The sequence below is a fragment of the Pinus tabuliformis genome, chromosome Q (genome assembly GCF_031772625.1).
Source record: "Pinus tabuliformis cultivar Carrire ecotype Pingquan chromosome Q, CPIR1, whole genome shotgun sequence".
Lineage (NCBI taxonomy): Eukaryota > Viridiplantae > Streptophyta > Pinopsida > Pinales > Pinaceae > Pinus > Pinus tabuliformis.
Window position 1 is genome coordinate 600321222 of NC_142296.1, and position 24738 is coordinate 600345959.

Genomic DNA, 24738 nt, shown 5'->3' on the forward strand with positions numbered 1-24738 from the left:
AGTAAAGGCAATATCTAGGATATCATGCTAATGAGTATTTCTTTTGTTGTTTATGTGTATATATATATATATATATATATGGCACAAGATTGTGTGCATATATTGTATGTGTAACGGAATGCCTAAACATTAGTGTGCATATTGTGTGTCACTGAATACTTAAACATTAGAGTTGCTTATCTTTTTCTCTTAAAAATAATTAGAAAAATATACATAAAATTATATAATATTAAAGCTTTCTATTAGCTGTTTCCTATAAATTGTGGGGAAACCTTGAGCTCCCCATACCTATACTCAAGTTCCCAAAATTCCCAGGTTCAAAAACTCAATTTTTTTTTAATATTTGCTCACCCTTTTTCAATTTCCTAACCAAAATATCCCAGCACATAAACGCAAGAAAATCTGGTGACCGGTATAGAGTAGTACATCATATACAACATAAAAACACTCATGATCCTGAAGCAGCAGATCTCTGAATCATAACCAAAATTAGAAAAGGAAAAAAGCAGCAGATCTCTGAATAATGACTGAAATTAGAAAAGGAAAGGAGCAGTATAGAGTCGTACATCGTATACAAATTAAAAATCTCATGATCCTGAAGCAGCAGATGTCTCAATAATAACCAAAATAAGAAAAGGAGAGAAGCAGCCGATCTCTCAATAATGAATAATGACCAAAATTAGAAAAGGAAAGGAGCAGTGTAGAGTAGTACATCGTATACAATATAAAAATCTCAGCAGATCTCTAAATAATGACCAAAATTAGAAAAGGAAAGGACCAGTATAGAGTAGTACATCGTATACAATATAAAAATCTCAGAAGATCTCTGAATAATGACCAAAATTAGGAAAGGAAAAAGGTAGTTGAGATCAATGGAGAGACCTCCTCCCAGACCTGTCGTTACAACTCCCAATATACAGAGCCATTCCGTTGGCCGGGGTATTTGCCAAGACTCTGCGCTGGTTTGCACCGTCGCTCTTTGAATTATCAATCCTTTTATTTTGACACACAGTTTTGTGGGTCTCTTGGGATATTCGCTGCCCCGACTTGAAGGCCAGAGCGTGCCTCTTTCTGTATGCTACATTGTCGCCAGAGGGTTCCACCACATTCTCAGAAAACCGCACTTTCTTCACCAAATTCCGCTTTTTATCTGTTCATCCCACAACATTTAAATTACTTACAAATTAATAATTGTAAATACAATTTCTTTTGGATCACATCCTCAAAATTGTAAACACAATTAGCAGGGAAATGAACCCTACCTGGAGAGGACTGAGAGCCTCTCATCCTCCATAAGAACGATGTTCCTCCCTCTGCATGCTGCTGTTGATGATGTTCGCCAGAATGAGATCGGAGAGCGCCCTCCTGGTTCACTTTATCTTGCAGGCAAGAACAATCCTTCTTCAACTCCAACAGTTTCCGGCGACCCAACACCAACAACATAACACTGCAGCCAGAGACTGCTATGACAGTTATAAGCCCAATTCCCTGATAGCTGAGCATCATTACAGTACACTGGTAAAACAGAGAGGCAAACTGCGACCAATACCTCAACAAATCTGATAATGAGATTGAATCACAGACACACTAAAAGACTGGCAACTTCTCCGAATATCAAAATTGAGTTTCATGAGCCTCCTCGTCTCATTCCCGCTTGCTCTTGATTTAAGCATGGGGTTTTCCTTCAGAAGTTGATTTTTTTCTTATTTTCAATTGATTTTTTTATTTCCCATACGGTTCTCATCCCGGTACTAACAGGTCTCCTTCCGGTAGTAGCAAGTTAACTTTGTGGGACGAACGGTTTGTTAGGTTTGATGGATGGAAAAGTTGATGCCGTCCATTGTTATAGTGTGACAGCAGCAATATGATGACTTCCAACTCGGGACTTCAGTCGTGGCTAGATCTCCTCTTTGTTTTTTATTTTTAATTTCTTCTTCATTTCGGCCCTTCTCCTTCACGTGTCATCACAGCTATACGGTCTGCAGAAAAGCCAGTGATAATTGAAGGTGCCAATAATTGAAGTTTGACGATTGTTGCGATCAAATGTACGACCCCATTGAATTTAAATTTCAGTCTCTGTGTAGTCGCTGTAAACTGTATTCCATGTGGCATGCCAAGTTTTCTAGTCTGCTGAAACTTAATGCGACGGAGACGCTTAAATGTTGGAATGGGATTGAAGCCACCATTGTCATTCAAAATGGTGGGTAGCTATTACGGATAATATATGTGCGTCTTCGGATTTGTGAGGTAGTTGTTACGTTTAATCATCATTGCCATCGTACATATATGATCAACGACGGTATTTCCATAACCAGTGAATACCAATCTCATGAGTTTTTAAGTTTGATTTTTTCGAAAGATTTTCAGTTATTTTTTGATTATTGAATTATTCAGAATTTAAGTGCTAGTGATTTTTGAAAGTGTTATATATTCATATGTAGTAAAAAACCAATTTAAACCATATAAATATGGATTTAACCATCAAAATTTTCACTAAATTCCTAATCAAAAATTCAAAAAAAAAAAAAAAATCTCGCAAAACTACTCCCATCCTAATTCAAATTCAATTTATTATTAAATAAGATTTATACATTTTTATGTTAAAATTTACAATAATGATTTATTTATTTTTGAAAATATGTTTGTTTCTTTAATCTTATAATAATAAAATTATTCATTTTACATCATTATCATAATTAACTGTTCTCATATTTTATATCTTTATTCATATTTTAATAATTTTATATAAGGCTTGTTTTGATTATAAATAAATATCAAAGTACTATAGTTAAATAATTTTATATAAGTTAGTTTCCATTATAACTATATTATAGTTGTATAAATTGTAAATAGGGAAAACATGAAAAGTTTAAAAGAAAAGCAAAATTTAAAATAAGTAAAGCTCCCGTAAGACTAAAGAGATACCATTGAAGAGATAACATTGGGCTAAAGCTAAGGCGCTAGTATCATAAGGCTTAAGGCATGGGACTAAAACTAATTACTCTAAGGGGCTATTTAAGGTGGTCTTCCAAAGACTAAGACTCTTCCATTATGAGGCTTCTTGCCATGGACTACCGCTTAAGGCACATGGACTAAAGCGAGGAGATAAAAAAATAAATAAAAAATAAAAATGGCCATGGACTACCGCTTAAGGCATAGGGGACTAAGGAGAAAAAAAAAATTTAAATAAGAAAAATGTGAAGAAAAGAAAAAGTCAAATGTAAATAGTAAAAAAGGAAAATTTCCAAAAATAATAAAATATAAATAAAAAAAAAGATAAAGAGAAAAAAGAAAGAATTTAAATCCGGAAAATGGAGAGAATGCAAAAGAAATAAAGAAAGTTGTGGGACAATCCCTGAGCTTGGAATAGGAAAAAATATAAAAAGAACCTAAAATAAAAATGAATAAGTGACTTTTTAGTAATTATAGCGACAAAGCTTAAAGAAGATAAATTGGAAAAGCCTCATTCAATCAAATTTTCAAATATAATGCAAATCCAAAGCAAAGTGATTATGATATATGGTGGTAGGTATAATAATCATTTTTTTTGTAAATTGAAAAATTTATATTATCCTAAAAAATATATTCAATACATACTATAGAATGCCATCATGACTAAGTATAATCTATGACCAAATTGAAAACACTGATTAAATCTTAAGCTTGGCTTCTTCAAATTTTGTAGTTTGACCTGGATGTGGTTAAGCTCATTATTACAAAAGTACAAAAATTGGTTCTAAAATCCATGAAAACTGGATAGACATAAATAGAGAGGACATAAAAATTGAAGGCTATGAAAATTGCCAAGCTTACAACTAGTGGTTTTGTGTCCCGTGAAGACCATACAATTAATCCACTCGAGCAGGATGCACAGGGTAGCCAAGAGGTGATTGTGCTCTATCAAGAAGCAATTATCTCCATTCACTACATTCTTTCATCCATAATTTGGTAAAGAAAATGGAGCTCCTCCATGCGAAGGAGGAGCTAGTCTCTTCTCTCATTACAACCAAATAAAACTTTTTCCAGTAGATTCTTAATTATATGTCAATATAGATCAACTATGTGTAAATATTGGTTGCCACGAGCCCTTGGAGTGCTCAGGTCTGGAAACTAACTTTCCACTTATTTTAAGTCCTTAGAATCTAACATTTCATTCCTTTCGTCGACCAACTCCTGCTTAATATCTAAAACATCATGTTGGACCACCAAGCGGGTGTGTTCATTATAGGATTCCATTAAGGCTTGGCCTTCGTTTTGATCTTGGGAGTTGTTGATTAGGTTGCAACCCCCAACATCCCTCCTCGAACGTGCCCTATCTCTAGGCATTATGGTTGCTTAGAGAAAGATGCAAGAGAAACTAAACAAGGTGAGGGGAGAATTCGAGTGGAGCGAAGCAGAATGGGATGAAGGTGTGGGAGGAGATGTCACAGGGTAGCATGAGGGTATGAGAGTGACATACCATGGGAGAACGACTGAAGGAAGAAAAATTAGTAGACTAGCAAGAAACCAACCCTACCTGCCATAAAATAAAACAAATTTCAAGGGAAGGAAGACAAATAACGTAATGATAATATAACTGAGCACTTTCATGTTTGAAGAATGATTGTTTGTTATAACTAGAGATCCTCACTCCACTATTATGCCTATAATAAGTAGGCATGGATGAGAACGATTGGGGTGACGAGCAAAGCTTTCAAAGACAAAGTGACCAAGCCACAGGGTTGTCATTGGGGGAGCAATACCGTACCACGTGGGTTCATATTGGGGGATATATATTGAGGAAAACTTGGCATAATATATTGGGGGATGTATAGGGGGTAAAGGGTTTTTATATTGGGAGATATAAAAATGGAGCTCAAAGTTAATCAAAAAATATAAAGGGGTATAAAAAATGTTAATGAAAAAATGGAAACCTACAATATCTAGCGGAAGTAGGGATTTTTTAAATTGGGAAGGTGTATTGGGTTTATATTGGTAGGGGGTTAAATAATGTGATTTTTAGGGGTATTTTCCAATATGTAGTCAAATTAAGGGTATTGTTTAATATGCCATGAACGTACGTGATAGGTCAGAGGTTCATTGAGTGAAGCCCCCATGGACCAAGCCCACTAGGAGGGCCTCTTACTTCCAATTATTTTGAAACCAATGCACCACACTTAGGGATTTTTCCTCCTTGTGGGTTGAAACTTCCTAGTTGAGTGATGTCTATACTACATGTGGAGTGCAATAATCCTAAATATTCTTTCAACATTTTGTTATGCAACCATCTCACAAATAGATAGATCAATGAAATAAATATTATCTTCTTCGAGGGGGAAACATCCTTTACATTACATAAATGAACAATTCATGGATGATACAAATGACAATACCTACTTTGTATATATAGGAGTCTAAGGGGTCACAATGTAATCAGAGCCTACATAACAATAATAATGGAAGGGCACAAGAATAACAATAGTGGGTTTCTATAGGGCACAATAATAACAATATGGGGGCTACATGGGCACAACAATAACAATAAAGAGGTTACACTAACAATAGCAATAAGGGGGCTACACTAACAATAACAATAAGGGGGCTACACTAGTATTATAGGGATCCAATATGCCCCTCCTTCAAAAAAGTGTTGTCATCGATGCTTGAGTAGTTCTGGATGCTTCAGTATAAAATTATCATCCTCCCATGTGGAATCTTTAGCAGGTAAGTTGTTCCACTTAATGAGATACTATGAAATTGGCCGATTATGTCCTTATCAGGTTCTTGTTTTTGTGAGTGTTTCAGGCTCAAATATGACTTTTTCTTCTTAATCAACTTCTCACAACATTATTTGAACTAAAAGATTATCACTCATAACTTTCTTTAAGCATGAACCATGGAAAACTGTATGTACTCGGGAAGATGCAGGCATCTTGAATTTGTCCATAGTACCAACCTTTTGTAATACCTTGTAAGGACCATGGTACTTGGGCGATAATTTATTATCTTTCTTACCTTGCTTGGGAGACATTTATTTCTATGGTTCTAGTTGTAAAAATACCCAGTCACCTACATCAAAACTTCTTTCACTGCGATGTCGATATGCATGTTGTTTCATTCGATTCTACGCCAGAGTGAGGTTATCCTTTAAGAGTTGGAGAACTTTTTGTTGATGCTCGATGTGATTTTCCACTGGTTGAACCTTAGAATTTTCTCTTAAAGATGATGTGATGGATGGTTGATGATATCCATAAAGTTCCACAAATGGTGTAATTTTTGTTGCAATATGGAAGGAAGTGTTACGTCACCATTCAGCTAGACGTAACCACTTGACCCATTGTGTTTGTTTATCATATATAAAGTAACGAAAATATCCCTCCAAACATTTGTTCACTATCTCAGTTTTCCCATCAAATGGAGGATGATACAATGATCTATGCACTAATTGAGTACCAAAACAAGAAAATAATTTCGTCAAAAAAATTCCAGTGAACATATGATCTCTTTCACTTACTATAATCATTGGGTTTCCATGAAGCTTTTGAATTGTTTCCATAAATGCAGTAGAAATTGTACTAGCTTTAAAAGAATGAGATAATGCACAAACGTGTGCATACTTGGTAAGTCTATCAACCACCACCATGATGACACTCTTTCCTTCAGACTTGGGTAAACTTGTGATAAAATCTATTGAGACTTCCTCACAATGCTGACTTGGAATGACTAAACGTTATAACAAAACCGGGGTCTTAATTGTCTCAACTTTATTTTGTTGGCAAAACAAACATTCTTCCACAAATTTCTAAATGTTGCATTTAAGTCCATCCAAAAAAAAAACCTTCTCGACCCTATGGTAAGTTTTTAAAAATCCTGAGTGCTCTCCTAAGGGAGAGGTGTGCAATTTGAAAGGAATATTTTGTTTGAGTTGGGAGTTCTTACAAAGATATAAGCAATCTTTGCACCATAATGAATCTTTTTTCTAGCTAAATGCATTAGATGTATTGGGATCTTGTTGCAAATTTTGAATGAGTGACCACAACTCTTCATCACTCTTCCATTCATCCCTTTCTTTGGTTATGCACTTAGGTTGGATAATAGAAATGGCACAAAGCAATGATTCTACATCCTCATTCTTTCTTGAGAGTACATCTCCAACAACATTTTTCTTTCCTTTTTGTAGATGATTTAAAATTCATAACCCGACATCTTTGTCACCCATTGTTGTTGCTCTTATGAGGATAACACTTGTCCGAAAAAGTATTTAAGACTATTATGATCTATTTTTACCTTGAAATGTATACCCATTACGTAAGGTCACCATTTCTTTAGAGGATGTAGTATTGCCAACATTTCCTTCTCATAAATAGGTTTGTGTAAATAATTTCCTTTGATTGGATGACTTTCAAAAGCAATGGGTCTTCCTTCTTGCATTAAAACGACACCAATTCCATTTCCCGAGGCATCACATTCCACAATAATTTTTTTTGTGAAGTCAGACGTAGCTAAGACCGATGCTTGGCACATTTCCTCTTTAAGATGTTCAAATGCCCTTGTTGCTTCTGGAGTCCAATAAAAGGCATATTTCTTCAATAATGATGTTAGAGGTGCCTCTATTCTCCCATATTTCTTAAGAAACTTGCGATTATACCCTATCAACTTGAGAAATCCTTGAATATACTTTATGGTTGTGGAGACTTTCCATCCCTTAATGGCTTTAATTTTGTTAGGGTCTACCTTAACACCCTCATGGGATACAATATGACCTAAATATTCCACCTCCTATACTCCAAAGAAACATTTGGAGGTTTTTTCATATAATTGTTTCTCATCCAATAGTTTAAGCACCTTGTCAACATGTTGAACATGATCCTTCCAAGACTTATTGTAGATTAGTATATCATAAAAAAATACTAACACAATTTTTCTAAATAAGGGTTTGAAAATGGAATTCATCAAACCTTGAAATGTGGAAGGTGCATTAGTAAGGCCAAAGGGCATGACCAAAAATTCATAATGACCCACATGAGTTCTCAATTTTGTTTTCAAAATTTCTTTAGTATTCATTATAATTTGATGATATCCTGGATGAAGATCCAACTTGGTGAAATAAGCTGCTCCATGTAATTTGTCCAACAATTCATCAATGAGAGGAATGGAAAATTTATCTTTAATAGTGAGCTTGTTGAGCTCCCTATAATATTGAAACATACACCATGGTCCATCCTTCGTGTGCACCAATACTACTAGAGTAGGGAAAGAACTTTGACTAGGTTGAATTATACCAACCTCTATCATTTCTACAACCATACGTTCAATTTCACTCTCTTGGGCATAATGATATGTGTAAGGCCTGATGTTTGGAGGAACACTTACAAGAATCAAATGAATAGCATGATCATGATAAAAAATAGGTGGGATGTCTTTGAGAGTCTCAAATACCTTAGAATTATTGTCCAAGGATTTCTGGAGATCTGCAGAAATAGATAATTTCCATGTTTGAACCTCTAGTGAGCAGAATTGTGTAATTATGCCATGTTGCTCTTTCTTTAGAAGCTTCTTCATACCATTAGAGTCAATTATATTTCTTGGTTTCCCTACAATACCCCTTAATTCAACTTTATGTCCTTCCCAAGAAAATTTCTTGAAAATTTCTTAAAAATTGAAAGTTATCGTCCCCAAAGAGTGTATCCATTAGACTCCCAGTACAACATCAACACCACCCATTAGAATGGAAAGCATTGTACTATTCAGTACATATTCTCCCATGGTTAGCTTGATATTATGGCACTTTCTAGAGAAATTTATAGCTCCTCCATTTGCAACCATCACTTTACACTCTAGTGTTGGATATAGGAACCAATTCAATTTCTTGGCTATCTTACAATGAATAAAATTATGGGTACTACCCGAATCAATCAACACTACTACCTTTTTATTCTTGATATATCATTCTATATTGAGAGTTTGAGGAGAGGTAATTCATGCCAATACATTACAAGATATGGTGAGATTCATTTCTTATTTCTCGAGGGTTTGTTCATGTTGTATATCCTCATACTTTTATGTTTCTTGTTCCTTTTCCTCCTCCTCTTCACAATCTATGTAGAATAATTCTCAGCACACTTTAGTGTATTTGCTATCACAACGATAACAAAGATCTTTTGCTCTCTTTTCCTCCGATTATTGTGGTGTCAACCTTGAAGGTTATGGAAGACTAGGAGAAACAACACTTCCATGTTTAGAGTTGTGAGTGGTAGAGTTCATGGTTTCCATAATTTTTCTTTCAACTTTTCTTGCCACCCTGAATTTCTTCTGTAACGAATCAAGTTCCTAAAGGTTAACTTGATGTTGGATGTTATAGTTTAGTCCTTGTGAGGACATCAATCCTATGCTCCTTTGGAATATTGGTTACCCCAATATTCAATTTTTGAGAGTCTTCATGGTTCTCTGCCATTGAACCATTTTGTTTGAGATTTTTCAATTGGATAAAGAAGGTGTTACTCTTTGTAACTTTATAAACTCTGTGAATAATAATACACCCTAGGATTATGAACCCTTAGATTAATAAATCCAACATATTGATATTATAATACCAAGGGAATAATAAACCCATATGATTAATACTAAAAACCCAATGGATTATAAAACCAAGAGAAAAATATTAAACCCAAGGGATTAATATTATAAACCCAAGGTATATAAACCCTATGATAAATACTATAAACCATAAAATAGACATGGTTGACCATGTTTTATCATGGTTGATTTTCATATTGAGACAATCTTTGTCACAATGTGACATTGGACCATGGTTGTGCATGGTTGACCATGATTATAAACCCAAGAGATTTATATTAAACCCTAAGATTAATATTACCCCGATTGGGGTGTGTGTTAAAGGTTGGAAAGGATGACGGATAGTCATAATAGTTATGAGGATTAATGGAAGGGTACCCTCCACTGCCCTCCACATGCTCATGGTGATGGGTGCGATGGTGTCCCACATGGATACATGCAGAGGTGGTAGGAAATGTGGCGAGCATGGCAAGGACAAGGTAGGAGGGATTGCAGGTAGGGAAGGATAGTGGAGAGGTTATGGAATGATAGATTGTGGAGTTAAGGAAGTTATTGGGCGTGATAATGGCATTGTTTCAAACATTGGTGGGAGCTGGAGCATTGGAGCAAGCAGGCGAAGGTATCGTCGATGCATCAGTGGAGCAAATTTGGGTATGTTTCTTGGTGCTACAACCCTCTTTCTATCGAAATATTGTTTGTTTATGGATGGAGGGTTCAAGAGAAGCAAGGGGAGGGGAATTGGGGGCTAGCCGGGGAGAACACTGTAGGCTTAGGTTGGTTGCTGTCTGGTTTAGTGTTCTAACTTGGAGAGTCCTGAGTGTCAACCTGATCAGTGGATGGGAAGCCTCTCTTAAGAGCAACATAGTGAATTCACATGATTGTTTGGGTGAACTGGAAGAAGCACTGCAATGTGGAAGGGTATACATGAGGGAAAGCCGAGGAGTGGCGCAGCTTAACTGGATAGAGGGGAATGAGAAGTCTCAACCATGTTTGGGGACCCTTGACTGGGCAGAGGGGAATGGGAAGGCTCACCTGTGCATCGGAAATATTGCTTGTCCGTGAGAGGGGTGGGTCAACTGAAGTGTGTATGAGTGGTAGCGAGAAGGTAGCAGAGAGAAACAAGACAAGGCAAGGCAACTAGCCTCGTTTCCTGAACAATCTATCACCCAACCTGCATCTGTCTCCGAAAGCATTAGGGATAGGCAAAGGAATAAGGTTAACCATGGTATTGAAATTCAACACGAGAGGTTAACTCATTGTGCCTTTGAACAGGGTGTGGACAAAGTGGAGATGGCTCAACCGACAGAAGGAAGATTGTGTGGAAGATGTGGGAGGGAGCCTGAAAATGGCTCGAGAACCTCGGAACTGAGAAGAGGAAGAAAATTGGTGCAACACCTCATCAGTGAAGCTATGGTAGCTTACAGGAAGGGAACAAATGTTGGTATCCATAAGTTGTTGGAAGAATGGGAGGGAGAAATTAAATAGGAAGGCGAGACTGAGGAGGAGATTGAGAACTGGAGGACTGTAATCCCAGATCCCAGGAATACCAGAGGCAGAATAACCCAGTTTAAACAGACCCTTTATCTATATTGGCTTATGAAGAGCCTAATGGGGAAGGCGATGGAGAAAATATCAGTGGGGATGGCACTGACCCTCCAAGATATGCCCAACTATAAAAAATATTTGTAGCAAATTCAATTTCAGCTTCACAAGCAGGACATCTGCCTGGATAGAATTCAAAGGCACATCCCTTGCATCATTGAACTAGCTGAGATACCTGGTGATTCTTCCAAGGACTTGGAACCGGTCGAGTCATCTTTAGAAGAGCAGCAGGAATAACCAATTACTCTGGGCACCTTTTGTTTTTATGGCTAACATTTACTTTAAAAATATGCATGATTATGATAAATAGACATATAGAGTCCTACCATGAAACCGATACTTATCTAGCTTGGTTAAAAAGGTTGATACTTTATTGTTTTTTATGGCTTATAACGAGGATAGGTGGCCAACAGACTTGGTTTCCCACTGGGCAAGTTGAGGCCACCTATCTCACAAAAGTGGTGTAAATTTGTTGTTTATAAATAGAAAATCAAGGACCTACCAAGCTTAACAAAAGAAAAAACCTAAGATTAATATTATAAACCTTATGAATAATATTATACCCTATGAATGTGCACCCTTAGATTGACAAACCCAAAGGATTGATATTTAAAACAAATTGATTAATTTTAAAACTCCAAGGTATTATGACCAGAGGGAATAATATTAAACCCAAGGGATTAATATTATAAACCCAAGGTATATAAACCCTAAGATAAATATTATAAACCCTAAAATAAACTTGGATGACTATAGTTCATTTTTATATTGAGACAATCTTTGTCACAATGAGACATTGGACCATGGTTGAACATGGTTGATTTTCATATCGAGACAATCTTTGTATAATGTGACATTGGACCATGATTCATACTTAGGAAATCTTTGTCACAATGTGACGTTGGACCATTGTTGATCATGATTCGCACTCATGAAATCTTTGTCACAATGTGACATTAGACCATTGTTGACCTTGATTATAACCCCAAAAGATTTATAAACCCTTATATTAAAATATATTTAACAACATTGAAATTACTTAATCATTAATAAACAATTGTGAATACAAGTTTTTTTTGGAAGTAAAAAAATCGTGAATAATCCAGTCAAAGATTGTACTACTAAACTTGTGATGATCAAACATTCCCATCTAACCATTGAACCACATCCTCAAAATTGTAAACACAATTATAAAATAAAATGCACCATACCTAGAGAGGGTTGATAACCTTTCATCCTCCATGAAATCAATATTTCTCCCTCTACATACCGTTGTTGATGATGTTCACCAAAATTAGATCCTAGAGGACCTTCCTGCTTCACTTTATCTTTCCGAGAAACAAGAATCCCTCTTCAATTCCAACAGTGTCTGGCGACCCAACACCAACAACATAGCGCTGTAGTGAGAGACTGCCATATAGCACTGCAGCGAGAGACTATCATACTGCTATGACAGTTATAAGCCCAATTCCCTGATAGCTCAACATCATTACAGTATCCAAGTAAAACAAAAAGGCAAACTGTGACCAAGACCTCAACAAATTTGATAATGAGATTGAATCATAGACACACTAAAAGACTGACAAATTCTCTGAATATCAAAATTGAGTTTCAGAGCCTCTTTGTCTCATTCCCGCTTGCTCTTGATTTAAGCATGCTTCTTCCCTCTCAGAAGTTGATTTTTTTAATCTTAAATTGAATTTTGTATTTTCTCATACATTTCTCCGGCCAGTAGTAACAAGTTAACTTTGTGGAACGAATGGATTTGTTTGGTTTGATTGATTGGAAAGTGGACGTTGTCCATTCTTATAGTATGGCAGCAGCAATATGATGACTTCGAACTTCAGACTGGGCATCCTTAAGTCGATTGTATATTCCTCGAATATTCGGGAATCAGACGGACATGGGCATGGTTAGTTTTTTAATTGTGCCCATGTCCGTTCGATTCCCGAATATTCGGGGAATTTGCAGTCGACTTAAGATAAGGGTATACAAAGACAGAATCGTAGTCTAAATTGGTTCATGCATTTAATCGCAGCAATCGTTAAACTTCAATTACTGACACCTTCAATTATCACTGGGTTTTCTGTAGACCTTACAGATGTGATGACACGTGAAGGAGAAGGGTCGAAATGAAGTAGAAATTAAAAATGAAAATAGAGAAGATGGATCCATGACTCAAGTCTGAAGCCCTGAGCTTAAGTCGATTACAGATTCCCTGAATATTTTGTATAGTCACTGTAAACTGTATTCCATGTGGCCTACCAAGCTTTCTAGTATGTTGAAGCATAATGCGACGGAGACGCTAAAGTGTTGGAATGGGATTGAAGCCACCATTGTCATTGAAATTGGTGGTTAGGTTTTACAGAGAACATATGTATGTAGTTAGATTTATGAGGTAGTTGTTATATTTAATCATCATTTACACCGTACATATATGATCAACGACAGTATTTCGATAAGCAGGGAAACCAATTTCATGTTTATCTAAATTGACTACTCTTTAAGTTTGATGGATATTTGGGAAAGTTTTCTCATTTATTTTTTGATTTAATTTGTTTAGAATTCGACAAAGATTCATTGAAATCACAAGTTTGACAGGTGAAATTTTTAAATACTAAGTGCTCTACAAGTTTTTGAAAGTGTTGAATCCATATAGAGAGTTAAAAATCCATTTTACCACTAAAAATCCTTTTGGACAGGGGAAATCTTCAAATACTAAGTGCCCTACAAATTTTTGAGAGTGTTGAATCTTAATATTTGAGAGTATTAAATCTTACTTGTTTTTGAGAATGTTGAACCCATATAAAAAAAAATCAAAAATCCATTTGACCACGACAATTTTTTTCCCCATAAACTTTAAAAAATATCACTTAAAAACTACTCTACCTAAATCCAATTTATTATTAAAATTTAATTTATACATTTTTATATTAGAAGTTATAATAATAATAATTTATTTATTTAATTTTACATCATTATCGTAATTAACTATAATAATATTTTATATCTTTATTCATATTTTAATAATTCTATATAAATTATGTTTTCATTATAAACAAATATCAAAGTGCAGGAGTTAAATAATTTTATATAGGTTATGTTTCCATTATAAATATATTATAATTATCTAAATGGTTAATAAAAAAACATGAAATAAATCAAAATTTAAAGGGAATAATATTTAAATAAAAAATAAAAGGGTAAAAAAGATTAAAAAAGGAAAAAATAATTTAAATAGGAAAAAAAGAAAAAGTTAAACTATAAATAGTAATATCTATATCTATCTATATATATATATATTATAAATTAAAAAAAAGTAATAAAACTTAAATAGGAAAAAAAAGAAGAAAAAAAAATTTATATCCGAAGGAAAGGAAAAAATAAAGAAAGTTGTGGGATGATAGTTATATTGGGAATAGGAAAAAAACATCAAGTAAAATGAAAAAATGGCTACTAATTATAATTACAAAAACTAAAAAAGATAAATTGAAAAGGCCCCATGCAATCAAACTTTCAACTAACTTAGATCAATCGCAAAACAAATAAATGAATTTGGAAATAATAAAATGTTTAATTTATTAATATAAAATTCAAAGCAAATTAATTGCTATATATGGTGACAAATATAATAATCATTTTTTTTGTAAATTGAAAAATTCATATTATCCTAATAAATTACTCAATACATACTATAAAATTCCACCATGATGAGTGCTAATCTACAACTAGATTGAAAAGACTCAGTAACATATTACAAAATTCCACCATGACCAATTCTAATCTACAACTAGATCAAAAAGACTGGTAACGTTTAAGCTTGGTTGCTTCAATTTCCATAGTTTGATGAGGAGGTGGTTGCAGTGATTGTTACAAAAAGTACAAAAAGTGGTTCTAAAATTCAAGACACAAATATAGCGGACATAAAAATTGAAAACTATGTAAATTGCTAAGCTTAGGACTAGTGGCATTGTGCCCTGTCATTACCATACAATTAATGAACTGGATGAGGATGTGCAGAGTGGCTAAGAGGTGATTATTCTATATTAAGAAGTAGTTATCTCCATTGACTACATTCTTTCATCGATAATTTGGTAAATAAAACAGAGCTCCTCCATGCGAAGGAGGAGCTAGTCTCTTTTTTCATTGTAGTCAAGTAAATTTTTTTCCAACTGCTTCTTAATTATATGCCAATTGATTCCAGCCTAAGCTTACTTTACCCACAGTATGCATATAAAATGCATAATCTCATTTCTCCTACGAATTTCAATTTCCCTACCTAGTCAAACCTTCATCAATTAAGGTTTAAAGCCCCTTAATAAAATATCATGCGGAAATGTTTTAATTGACTGTCCATAGTCTTAACCTTCATTAATCCTTTTGAGCGGAACTTTATTCAACCCTTCTTAAGCTTTGGTTAATTCTTAATATTTGCTCTTATTAACCATACCATGGTTAGACTTTGGTAAAACCCGACTTAAACCATAATACCTTTGACTCTAATATTTCTATTATAACTCTAGTATAATAGAAATTTTACATAAACCGCACTTAACCTTACCTTTTCACTTTTCATCAGCCTTTGCACATTTATCGATGCTCTCTCATCATGTTCAGCCTCATCGTTGATTTCACTACATTAGATCAACGACTATCGCATCGTATTGTCACTTAAACCCATTCATCCAATGAAACTCAAATCACTTAACTCATGTTGATAAATTTCTGGGGTCCACTCAGGCCCAAGCCTTATCGCTTCATTCTTTGCCATTGATTATGCCCTTCAATCCAACGGTTGATGATACACCTGATCAAAAGTGCTTTACAAGTCCTATAAGCATCACACATCGCAAATCGTATTTTCTTAAGGACAAGGTTGATTCACTCATGAAATATTGCGATGTGAAACCAATCGGTGATCCTCCATCGTTGATCAAAAGCCCATTTGATCCAATGGTTAACAACGATATTGGATGAGCCACTTGCACAGGGATTACCCGCATGCTAAAGTGGTTTCCTCTCTCCTCTAATGTGCTATGTGTCAGTCGATAAATGGGATTGGGTGACCAACCCGAATTACCACTTACCACTTTTCTCCACTCGATAAATAGTTCCCGCTTATAAAACCACCTTCTTCCTTGACTATTGCACAAGTTGATTGGCACGTGATGACCATTAGATATAAGAGTCCATCAAATCTACGGTTTGCGGGACTTCAACTAGCACACGGATTAAAACCAGCTTAACTCCCACAGTTGATTGTGATCCAAAAGTTTGAATATGAGATCAACGGCTAGGAGTGAGTACAGGACTTCAGCCACAATCAAAGAAATTCGTACTCTCCTACCCCTGCAGTTGCTGATCACCATCGATCTAATAGATCTATCGATCTGATGATCCACATCTATTCCTACACTCAAGATTCCACTCACTCTGAAATCCACTTAATCATAATTTCACTTCGTCGTGGTTCCACTCTTCCACCAAACTTGGCGCTTGCACTAAATTTCCTTCTCACCTCCAGATTGACTTGTTACCAAGTTCAACTCTACCAACTCCTTTCTCCACTTAGAAATAGTGTGTCGAGACTTCTCTTATTTCTTTACTCTAGCTTGCAACAATACCTCTGTTTCTTTAACACCACTTCGAACTGGAATACATAATACTCTCTGTATTATTTCTCCTCTTCCATATTTCATAATTCATTATTTACTTGACCTGTACATACATCTATTAAATCCAAACTGGAATCACACGGATTCTACCCTGACAGTAAGTCTTTTGTCACTCAGAAAGACTTTCAGAAATTCAACTTGAATTCATTCATCATGTTTTATCACACGGAAACCATAAATTCACAATTACAAATCACTCAACACATAAAAGGAATGGCACACACAGTCACAATGAATTCAATTTCGTCATTCATTAAACAAATGTACATATACAAATAAAAATTTGTTTTATAATCTAGCTTTCGCCTAATCTGCCCTTACATGGTCTGTATCAGTGGCCCTTTCTCGTTTCAATGCACGTAGGCTCACAATCCAACCCTCCTATCTGCTAACTCTCTCACTAACTCTCTTTTTTTAAGCCTTTGAGGCTTACAAATTATACACAAAATGATTCTGTTAACCAATTTTTGTTCAGATCCTGAATAATTTCACCTGAATCCTAAATATCCTAATCTAATCCCTAAAATCATGAAACTAACTCCTAGTTCCTCTAACTCACACACTATTCTTAAAATCTCTCTTAACGAGAAGATTTCATTACAATATCCTCACTATTATACGACCCTCATAAAACATAGAAAAATAAATAATTAATCACTCTTTAGGGAATCAGGTCCCTTAAAACACAAGACCCTATGCTTACTAAAAAGTAATGGTTTTTCTGAGCAGGATGCTCCTTCATCACCAATATAGGTCAAATCTCTATAGATATTGGTTGTGACAAGATCTTGGAGTGCCCAAGTCTAGAACCCTATTCTCCACTTTTACCAAGACCTTAAAACCTAGCATTTCATTCCTTTCGTCAACCAACTCCTACTCAATATCTAAAATAGCATGTTGGACCACCAAGGGGGTGTACTCATGGAAATAGTCCATCGAGGCTTGTTATCTAGTTTTAGCTTAGGATTTGTTGATTAGGTTGCAACCCCAGCACCCGTCCTTGAACATGCCCTATCTTTGGGCATTATTGCTACTTAAGGAAAAATGAGAAAGAAACTAAACAAGTTGAGGGGGGTAATTTGAGTGGAGGGAAGCATGATATATTGAAGGTTTTGGACGGGAAGCTGCAAGGTAATATGAAAGTATGGGAGAGATGAACCAAGAGAGAACAAATGAAGGACATAAGATTAATAAAATAGCAAGAAACCAACTTTGCATGTCATAAAATAGAACAAATGTTGAGGGAGGTAAGAGAAATAACATAATGATAATATACCCGAGCATTTTAATGCTTGGAGAGCGAGCATTTCCTATAACTAGAGATCCTCAGTCCACTATTATTCCTACAATTAGTAGGCATGGAGGAGAACGACTGATGGCTAATCAGTGAAGATTTCAAATACAAAGTGAACATGCCTACTAGGATTGTCTATTCATTCGAATTGTTATGAAACTAATACACCACACTAGGGGATTTTTACTCCTTGTGCACTAAACCTTCCAGGCTTAGTGATGTCTATATTGCCTATGGAGTGCAATAATCCTAAATATTCTCTAAACATTTCGTCAAATGGCCCGGTTGGGAGTCTCACTAAATTGAATGTCAACCTCCGTTCTTCTTATCATTTATTACATTTCCCAAGATGATTGATCACTCATGTGTGAGGTTGGTTGATACTATATCAACATTAGAGCTAGACACTCATCTATTTAGTGTGCATGAGGACACTACACTTAGTTCACCTTCAAACAATTCCTTTATCTTCCCCTCATAATGTGAAATCTCCTTAATTGTGCCTTAAGTGCACTCAAGGTTGTCCTGAGTGCACTAAGGATCAATGTGGGTCACCAACATCATGAAGTTGTAGTCTTGTTGAAGGAAATTATGGAATTCTAGAAGCCATTGCTAATTCGAGGAAGGAGGCCATGAACTTGTTATAATATGATCTTCATCAAAGCATCCATAATTAGAAAAAGTTTTTTGATTTTGTTGGTCCATATTCTTAAATGGGAGAGGAGGATCATAAGGATATTTGTGATAGAAGAATTGATGCAAGGAAGGAAATTTTCTAGCCTTCAACTGGCAAATATTTTTTTGGCATTTCCTCCACTAAGGAGATGCTCCATTTTGGTTTTGACTAGCCAAGAATCCCCTTCTATGATTCACTTGGTATATGAGAGTTGAATATCATGTGGAAGTCCTTTCTCTAGGGAGAAAAATTTAGAAACATTATTGGTGGAGTGGTCCAAGGCTCCATATTAATTTATAAGAGACAATATCCCTGGTTTTTTCTAAAGATGCCTCTATAGCTTGTTGGTCCTATATTTCCTTTTGAGGCACTATCAAAGTTGAGTTTAATAAAAGAGGTGGGGGAGGGTAGGATGGAGAGTGGAGGGAGTGAGAAGAGGGGAGAGATGGGGGTTGGGAATATATTTTGTATGATTCTCATTTCAAATGTAGGGGAGCTCTAAACATCTAGAGGCTAGGGAAGACTTAATGTTGTAGTGTTTTCTTCTCAATCATGTACAAAAATAACCCACTTAAGATAGTGGATGACAAACGATCTCAACAATAGAAATGACTACTAAACATTGTAGATCAACAACTATTGATAGAAACAGAACCTACCAAAATCTTGATCTATGCTGCAATCATAGTTAAACAGTAAAACAAAGGTTAATAACCCCAAAACATCCAATGGAAAATAGATTTGTGAAGAATGATTTTATAACTCCTATGAAGGGAACAAACATATGTTACTAGTCCTCCTCTATGGGATGGGTTCTTGGCAATCCTCAAATGCTTTCATCTTCTGTAGAGTCTCTCTCCTCTATAATGCATAAACCCAACAAAAATATGGTGTGTGAAAATAAAATTAATCAAAGTTACAACTATAAGTGTAACAATGAAAAAATAAAAAGTGAATAATGAATGGAAAACCCCCCTATTTATAACAAAATATTGAGTTATCCTTGAATAATGAGCAAGAATAAAATATTATTGATCCCATTCTTAGAATAACCACTTCGAATATTTTATTATATTTGTTTAAGAGGGAAAAAGTATTTAAACTTTTATTTAGAAATAATAAATAGAGAAATGATTTATTTATTATCTCAAGGAATTAGTTAAGGAATAATAAACAAATAATGATTTATTTAATTATTCCTAAGGGATTTAGTCAAACTTAATAAACAATAGTAATTAATTAATGATTAATTAGTTATTCTTAGAGAAAAATAAGATAAATAATGATTTATCTATTTATTTTTCATTATTGGGTCAAATTTAACAAGGAATAATAATAAAACAATGGTTTAATTAATTATTCCTAGAAGAAAATCAAATAAATAGTGATTTATTTAATTATTCTTCATGGGTTCAACTATAAATTACTTAATAAAGGTGGTTTATTAGGTAATTTCTCACATTGAAAGAAATTTTACTATGGTAAAATTGGCTTTACATGGAGTACTTCAATCCATCTAGTAAATTAGTCTAGATGATCAATTTTTTGGTGATAACAGATTCCCCCCCAATGTACGAGTGTTAGGAGCAAAATGTATGACCAAAGTACGTTGTAAAGACACAATCACTAGACAACACAGGGGAGTGAAGGAGAGAGAGAGAGAGAGAGAGAGACCAATGAAACTGAAGTTGAGAGAGGATAGTGACAAAGGGGGCGAGACTAATGCAAGTCTCCTTTTTTTTTGTGGTACAGGACCTCAATTAGGTAGTGTAGGCATACCCATACCCACTGAGATAACTTAGTACAAAAATAATGGTTCGCTCAGAAACATGAAACTCAACAATAAAGAACATGATGAATGGTACATGACATGTTGGGATAAGAGAGCCAGAAAATAATACAATGTGTCCCATATACATAATGCACCTAGTAAAAACACGAGCCAAGACTGAATACAATAATATATGAGTACATGAGATACAAAGTCCCTTACCTCAAAAAGTGGGTGGGAGGTAGGGTAGAACAACCAAAGAAGCCCTGCTGAACAACGAAGGGCTCTACAAAACTCAATGGATCATCTGGAGGAGATGTGCATGTTATGAACACTGCGATCGGTAGGAACCGAACCCATCAACTCTGTAGAACTGCATTTGAGGCTCTAGAATAGAAGGTATGAATCTAGGTATGTGGGGGGCTACCTGAAGGGCCATCCCCTCATGAGGTCTAAAACATCTCACACACACCTAGGAATCACTGATACAATATGCTGCATATACGCGATGGTACGGGGAGCATAAGTCTATACTAGCGTTGTCTAATGCCGAAGAGAATGACAACTTCTAGGTTTAAAGACGTCAAAACATGTCTCTAGCCTAGACCTTTAAATGTGCGTGTTTAGTTTCAAAGCTTCCTTAGGATAATTCAATAAATTTTAACAGTTGATCTTGAATTAGGTTTCAATTCCAAGGCCCTGCGCTATCGTCTAAAAACTCCTATACGCAGATAATATATGAGAAAATATTTTTTTCTTCAATGGAAGTTAACACTAATTGAGGGATAGAGAGCACACAATCAATGCAACAATCAAAGAATGAAATCTTTCACTAATACATGTCCTAAATGCACTTAATCTTCCCTTAACAACAAAAGAAGTTTCATTTCATTTCCAATGCTTATAATGATGCAATTCTACCTTCTTAATGACACTACTAATGCAATATTTTCTCTTAAGTAAACTAGAATGATGTTCTCCTTGTCATAAATTCAAAATGAATCTTTCACATAGAGCATTTTTAATGAAAATTTCACAACTCCAAACAAACAAGCATCAATAAAATCCAAAGCATGATAAATGAAACTAAAAAAAAATTCTTCCCTGAATCAAACAAACCAAACACAAAAATGCTTCAATCGACAAACCAAGCAATATAATCTATGCCTAGAAAGAGAAAAGGGACACTCGAAAAAAGAGAGAAAATGAGACTCTTGCACTCATTCGATCGAAACTAGAGCAATGAACAGGCTAGGATTGAGAGACAGGCTAAATGAAGAAGCAAATCAGAAACTTGAAATAATGAGTGAATTAACAAATGAACGGTAATTGACCTAGATGCCCTAGGGTCATAGAAACCATCGAAAAAAATAAAAATATCAAGTAATGAAACTTCAAGCCAATCAATCAATCAAACCCAGCAAAAAAAAGTATCCTCGTCACTTCTGGGTGGATGAAGAGAGTTTGAGGGTCAAAACACACTAGCACTGGAATGGAAAAAACTCTGATATTTCTTAACTCAGAGACCGACACGACTTTTGGGCTGAAACTAGAGCTAATCAGCATGATCAGCGCTAGTGTCAAGCTAAAACTAGCATTGATAGGGCTCATCGGTGCAACTGTTTGGCCAAAAATAAAGCTGATCGAGGGATTAAAAGAAAAAAAAAACTTCACATAGGGTCAGACTTAATACATCAGAGGGTGGGCTAGTTTCTTTATGCCTTCAAATAGGTCAATACAAAAGAAGACCATAAATAAACAAACAAGGCGCACAAGTAGAAAAAACAGAGTGATAAAAAGGAGATGTATTTCCCCATCAGAGTCCCCAATTTGTGGTGTAGGAAATATCCTCGCTGTGGAAAAATATGATCCCTCTAGCCGAAGAGAGTGGCTCTCGCCACAAACAAGACAATCTAATGTAAATTTCCTCAGATTAGAATCGAATAAGAGGGCCTACCTCTTATAATGCTAATCCACTTGATGGTGAGCTTGCTTCCTTGCTCCAGCTACCTTTCATTCCTTTCATTCAAGTACCTCAAACAAACATGGAAGTAACAACAACAAACATGATAGCATAAAATCGAATCGAATCTACTTAAAATTTTAAGGAGTTCTAAGCTATCAAGTGTAATATTACACCTGATATAGGAAATAAATCATTAGTGGTATTAAAATAAACTTCAAATAGAAATAGAACAAAAGCCTTAACGATGGAGATCTCCTTTGCGGTATCCAAGTCCTACTACACACCTTTTCAACACTCGTTTCCTCCTCTAGCTTCACATGAAATGGCTTCAAAGCTCTAAATCTCTCTCCTCATGCTTTAGCTACCAAAGACTAGCCTTTTGTTATCTAAGACTAATCTTCTTCTATCAAAAGCTAAAGATTTTAGAATTTTGTAGCTGGTTCTATCTCTCCACCACTTTCATTATATGTTGTATTGTCTGTGTAACCAAAAAGGGTAAGAGGAAGTGGTTTATATTAGGAGAGGAGGATAAGAATGAGATCCACTCAAGGAGGAAGGTCGTCTTACCTCATTGGGAAGGTCCACTTTTAAGGGGGAAAGAACCTTATATGGAGTTCTCGGCCCTTATCCAACCGAACAAACATCCATTACATTGCCACTAGAATTTTATAGACATGAAACTCCCTTTCCTTTTATAGGAAAATTCCAGAAGTAGACCAGCATGGGTATTGGGCTAACAATAGTGTCGATCGGTGCGGGTCACAGTGTTAAACTTTGCAAATCGACATGGGTGAGACACTAGGAAAGACCGATGATCTTAAAAACTGGGTTTTAAGAAGGATTCTATAGAAATGTTCTAAGGAAGTGGGGACTACTTTCTTCAAACTTCAAGGGATGCAAGAGCATAGGTTTTGTTGTACCTTAAGAAACCAATTTCTTGGCTGTGTATAAACTGTTCTTAAGACATTAATCATTGTAATTACTGTCACTTGATTATACGTTGTGTTCTCAAATGAAGAACTTGGAAACTTGGTTTTTAACTATTAATACATATATGACCTGAAAGTCTTAGAATGCCATTTACTTGCTGAATATAAATGATAAATGAAGAAGGAAGAAGTTAGAGACAATATGCTGCTTTACACAGAATCTATTATCCGTGACACTTGGAAAAGTTAAAGATAATATGCTGGTCTTTCACAGAAACTACTATCTTTAACTTAGAAGAATTATGAAAATGAGAACTGAATCATAGACAATATGTTGCTTAGCACAAAAACTACTATCTGTGACCCTTGGAGAAGTTAAAGATAATATGCTACCTTACACAAAAACTATTATCTATAACTTAGAAAGGAAGGTGAAAACTTCAAGTATAGGAGTGCTCTTTTAAGGAATTTTAACTTTATCTACACAAGAAAATAAAGACCTACAGCTTCATTAATATACTTGAAAGAAGAAAACATAAGATGACACATGACAAAGAAGTTATAAAATTATACCCAACAATTCATGGAAACTTCTAATTCTTTCATAAATCAATAGTTATATGAGGAATGCAGTGGCCTAGTCTCCGGGTTCCCCCAAAATTCCAACAACAAACTTTTTCTTTGTAGTTTTTCCTCTTTTATACATTGGGAATAGTTACTAATCTCCGAAACTATCAAACTATTTAACTGCTTCTCTAACTATTTGAAGTAAAAATTATTACAGAATTTTATAGAGGGTAAAAGACACCTCAAAGAACATACAATAACAAGAAATAACTGAACTAGAAGATGAGGATAACTGCTGGTTTTTCGACTCTCTTAATCGGCTCTTGAGTTCCTCTTTAGATGCTTTAATAATTCTTAATCCGCTTTAACCATAATTAACTGCGTCAGACTTTGACTTGTGTGAAAACTGGGCTTATGTATATATCGAGCATTTCGATTGGCCAAAATACAAATAAAACATGCCCAACTGCCTTTTCTTTGGATTTGGCTTTAACACTGATTTTCCTTTTATACAACGAAATTAATGCTAATCTTTGGTTTACCGTGGAACTCAAAAAGAATAAACTTGGTTGCATAAATCCATCGGATCTACCTGTTCAACGCTCCATTGACTTCATATCAAAAATTGAAATTGACCCTTTCAAATGATATATCAATACAAAACTTAATGATAAGCGATATAATGGACGGGCCAAGAGTTTAA

General features: G+C 35.1%; 1 protein-coding gene across 1 annotated transcript; it reads right to left on the bottom strand.

The window, feature by feature from the left end:
- Window positions 1–700: 700 nt before the first annotated feature.
- On the bottom strand, window positions 701–1650 carry LOC149220882 (uncharacterized). Its single transcript, XM_089382872.1, has 2 exons — window positions 1263–1650; window positions 701–1150 (listed from the first exon to the last, which is right to left on the bottom strand). Exons 1-2 carry the CDS (start codon window positions 1504–1506, stop codon window positions 870–872), a joined length of 525 nt encoding a protein of 174 aa, XP_089238998.1. The 5' UTR covers window positions 1507–1650; the 3' UTR covers window positions 701–869.
- Window positions 1651–24738: the final 23088 nt, after the last annotated feature.

Bases quoted from the DNA above. Each gene is read 5' to 3' on its own strand.
- LOC149220882 (XM_089382872.1), bottom strand. From the start codon at position 1,506: ATGATGCTCAGCTATCAGGGAATTGGGCTTATAACTGTCATAGCAGTC. The intron at 1,151-1,262 runs GTAGGGTTCATT...TGGGATGAACAG, and splicing joins AGGCTCTCAGTCCTCTCCAG to ATAAAAAGCGGAATTTGGTG.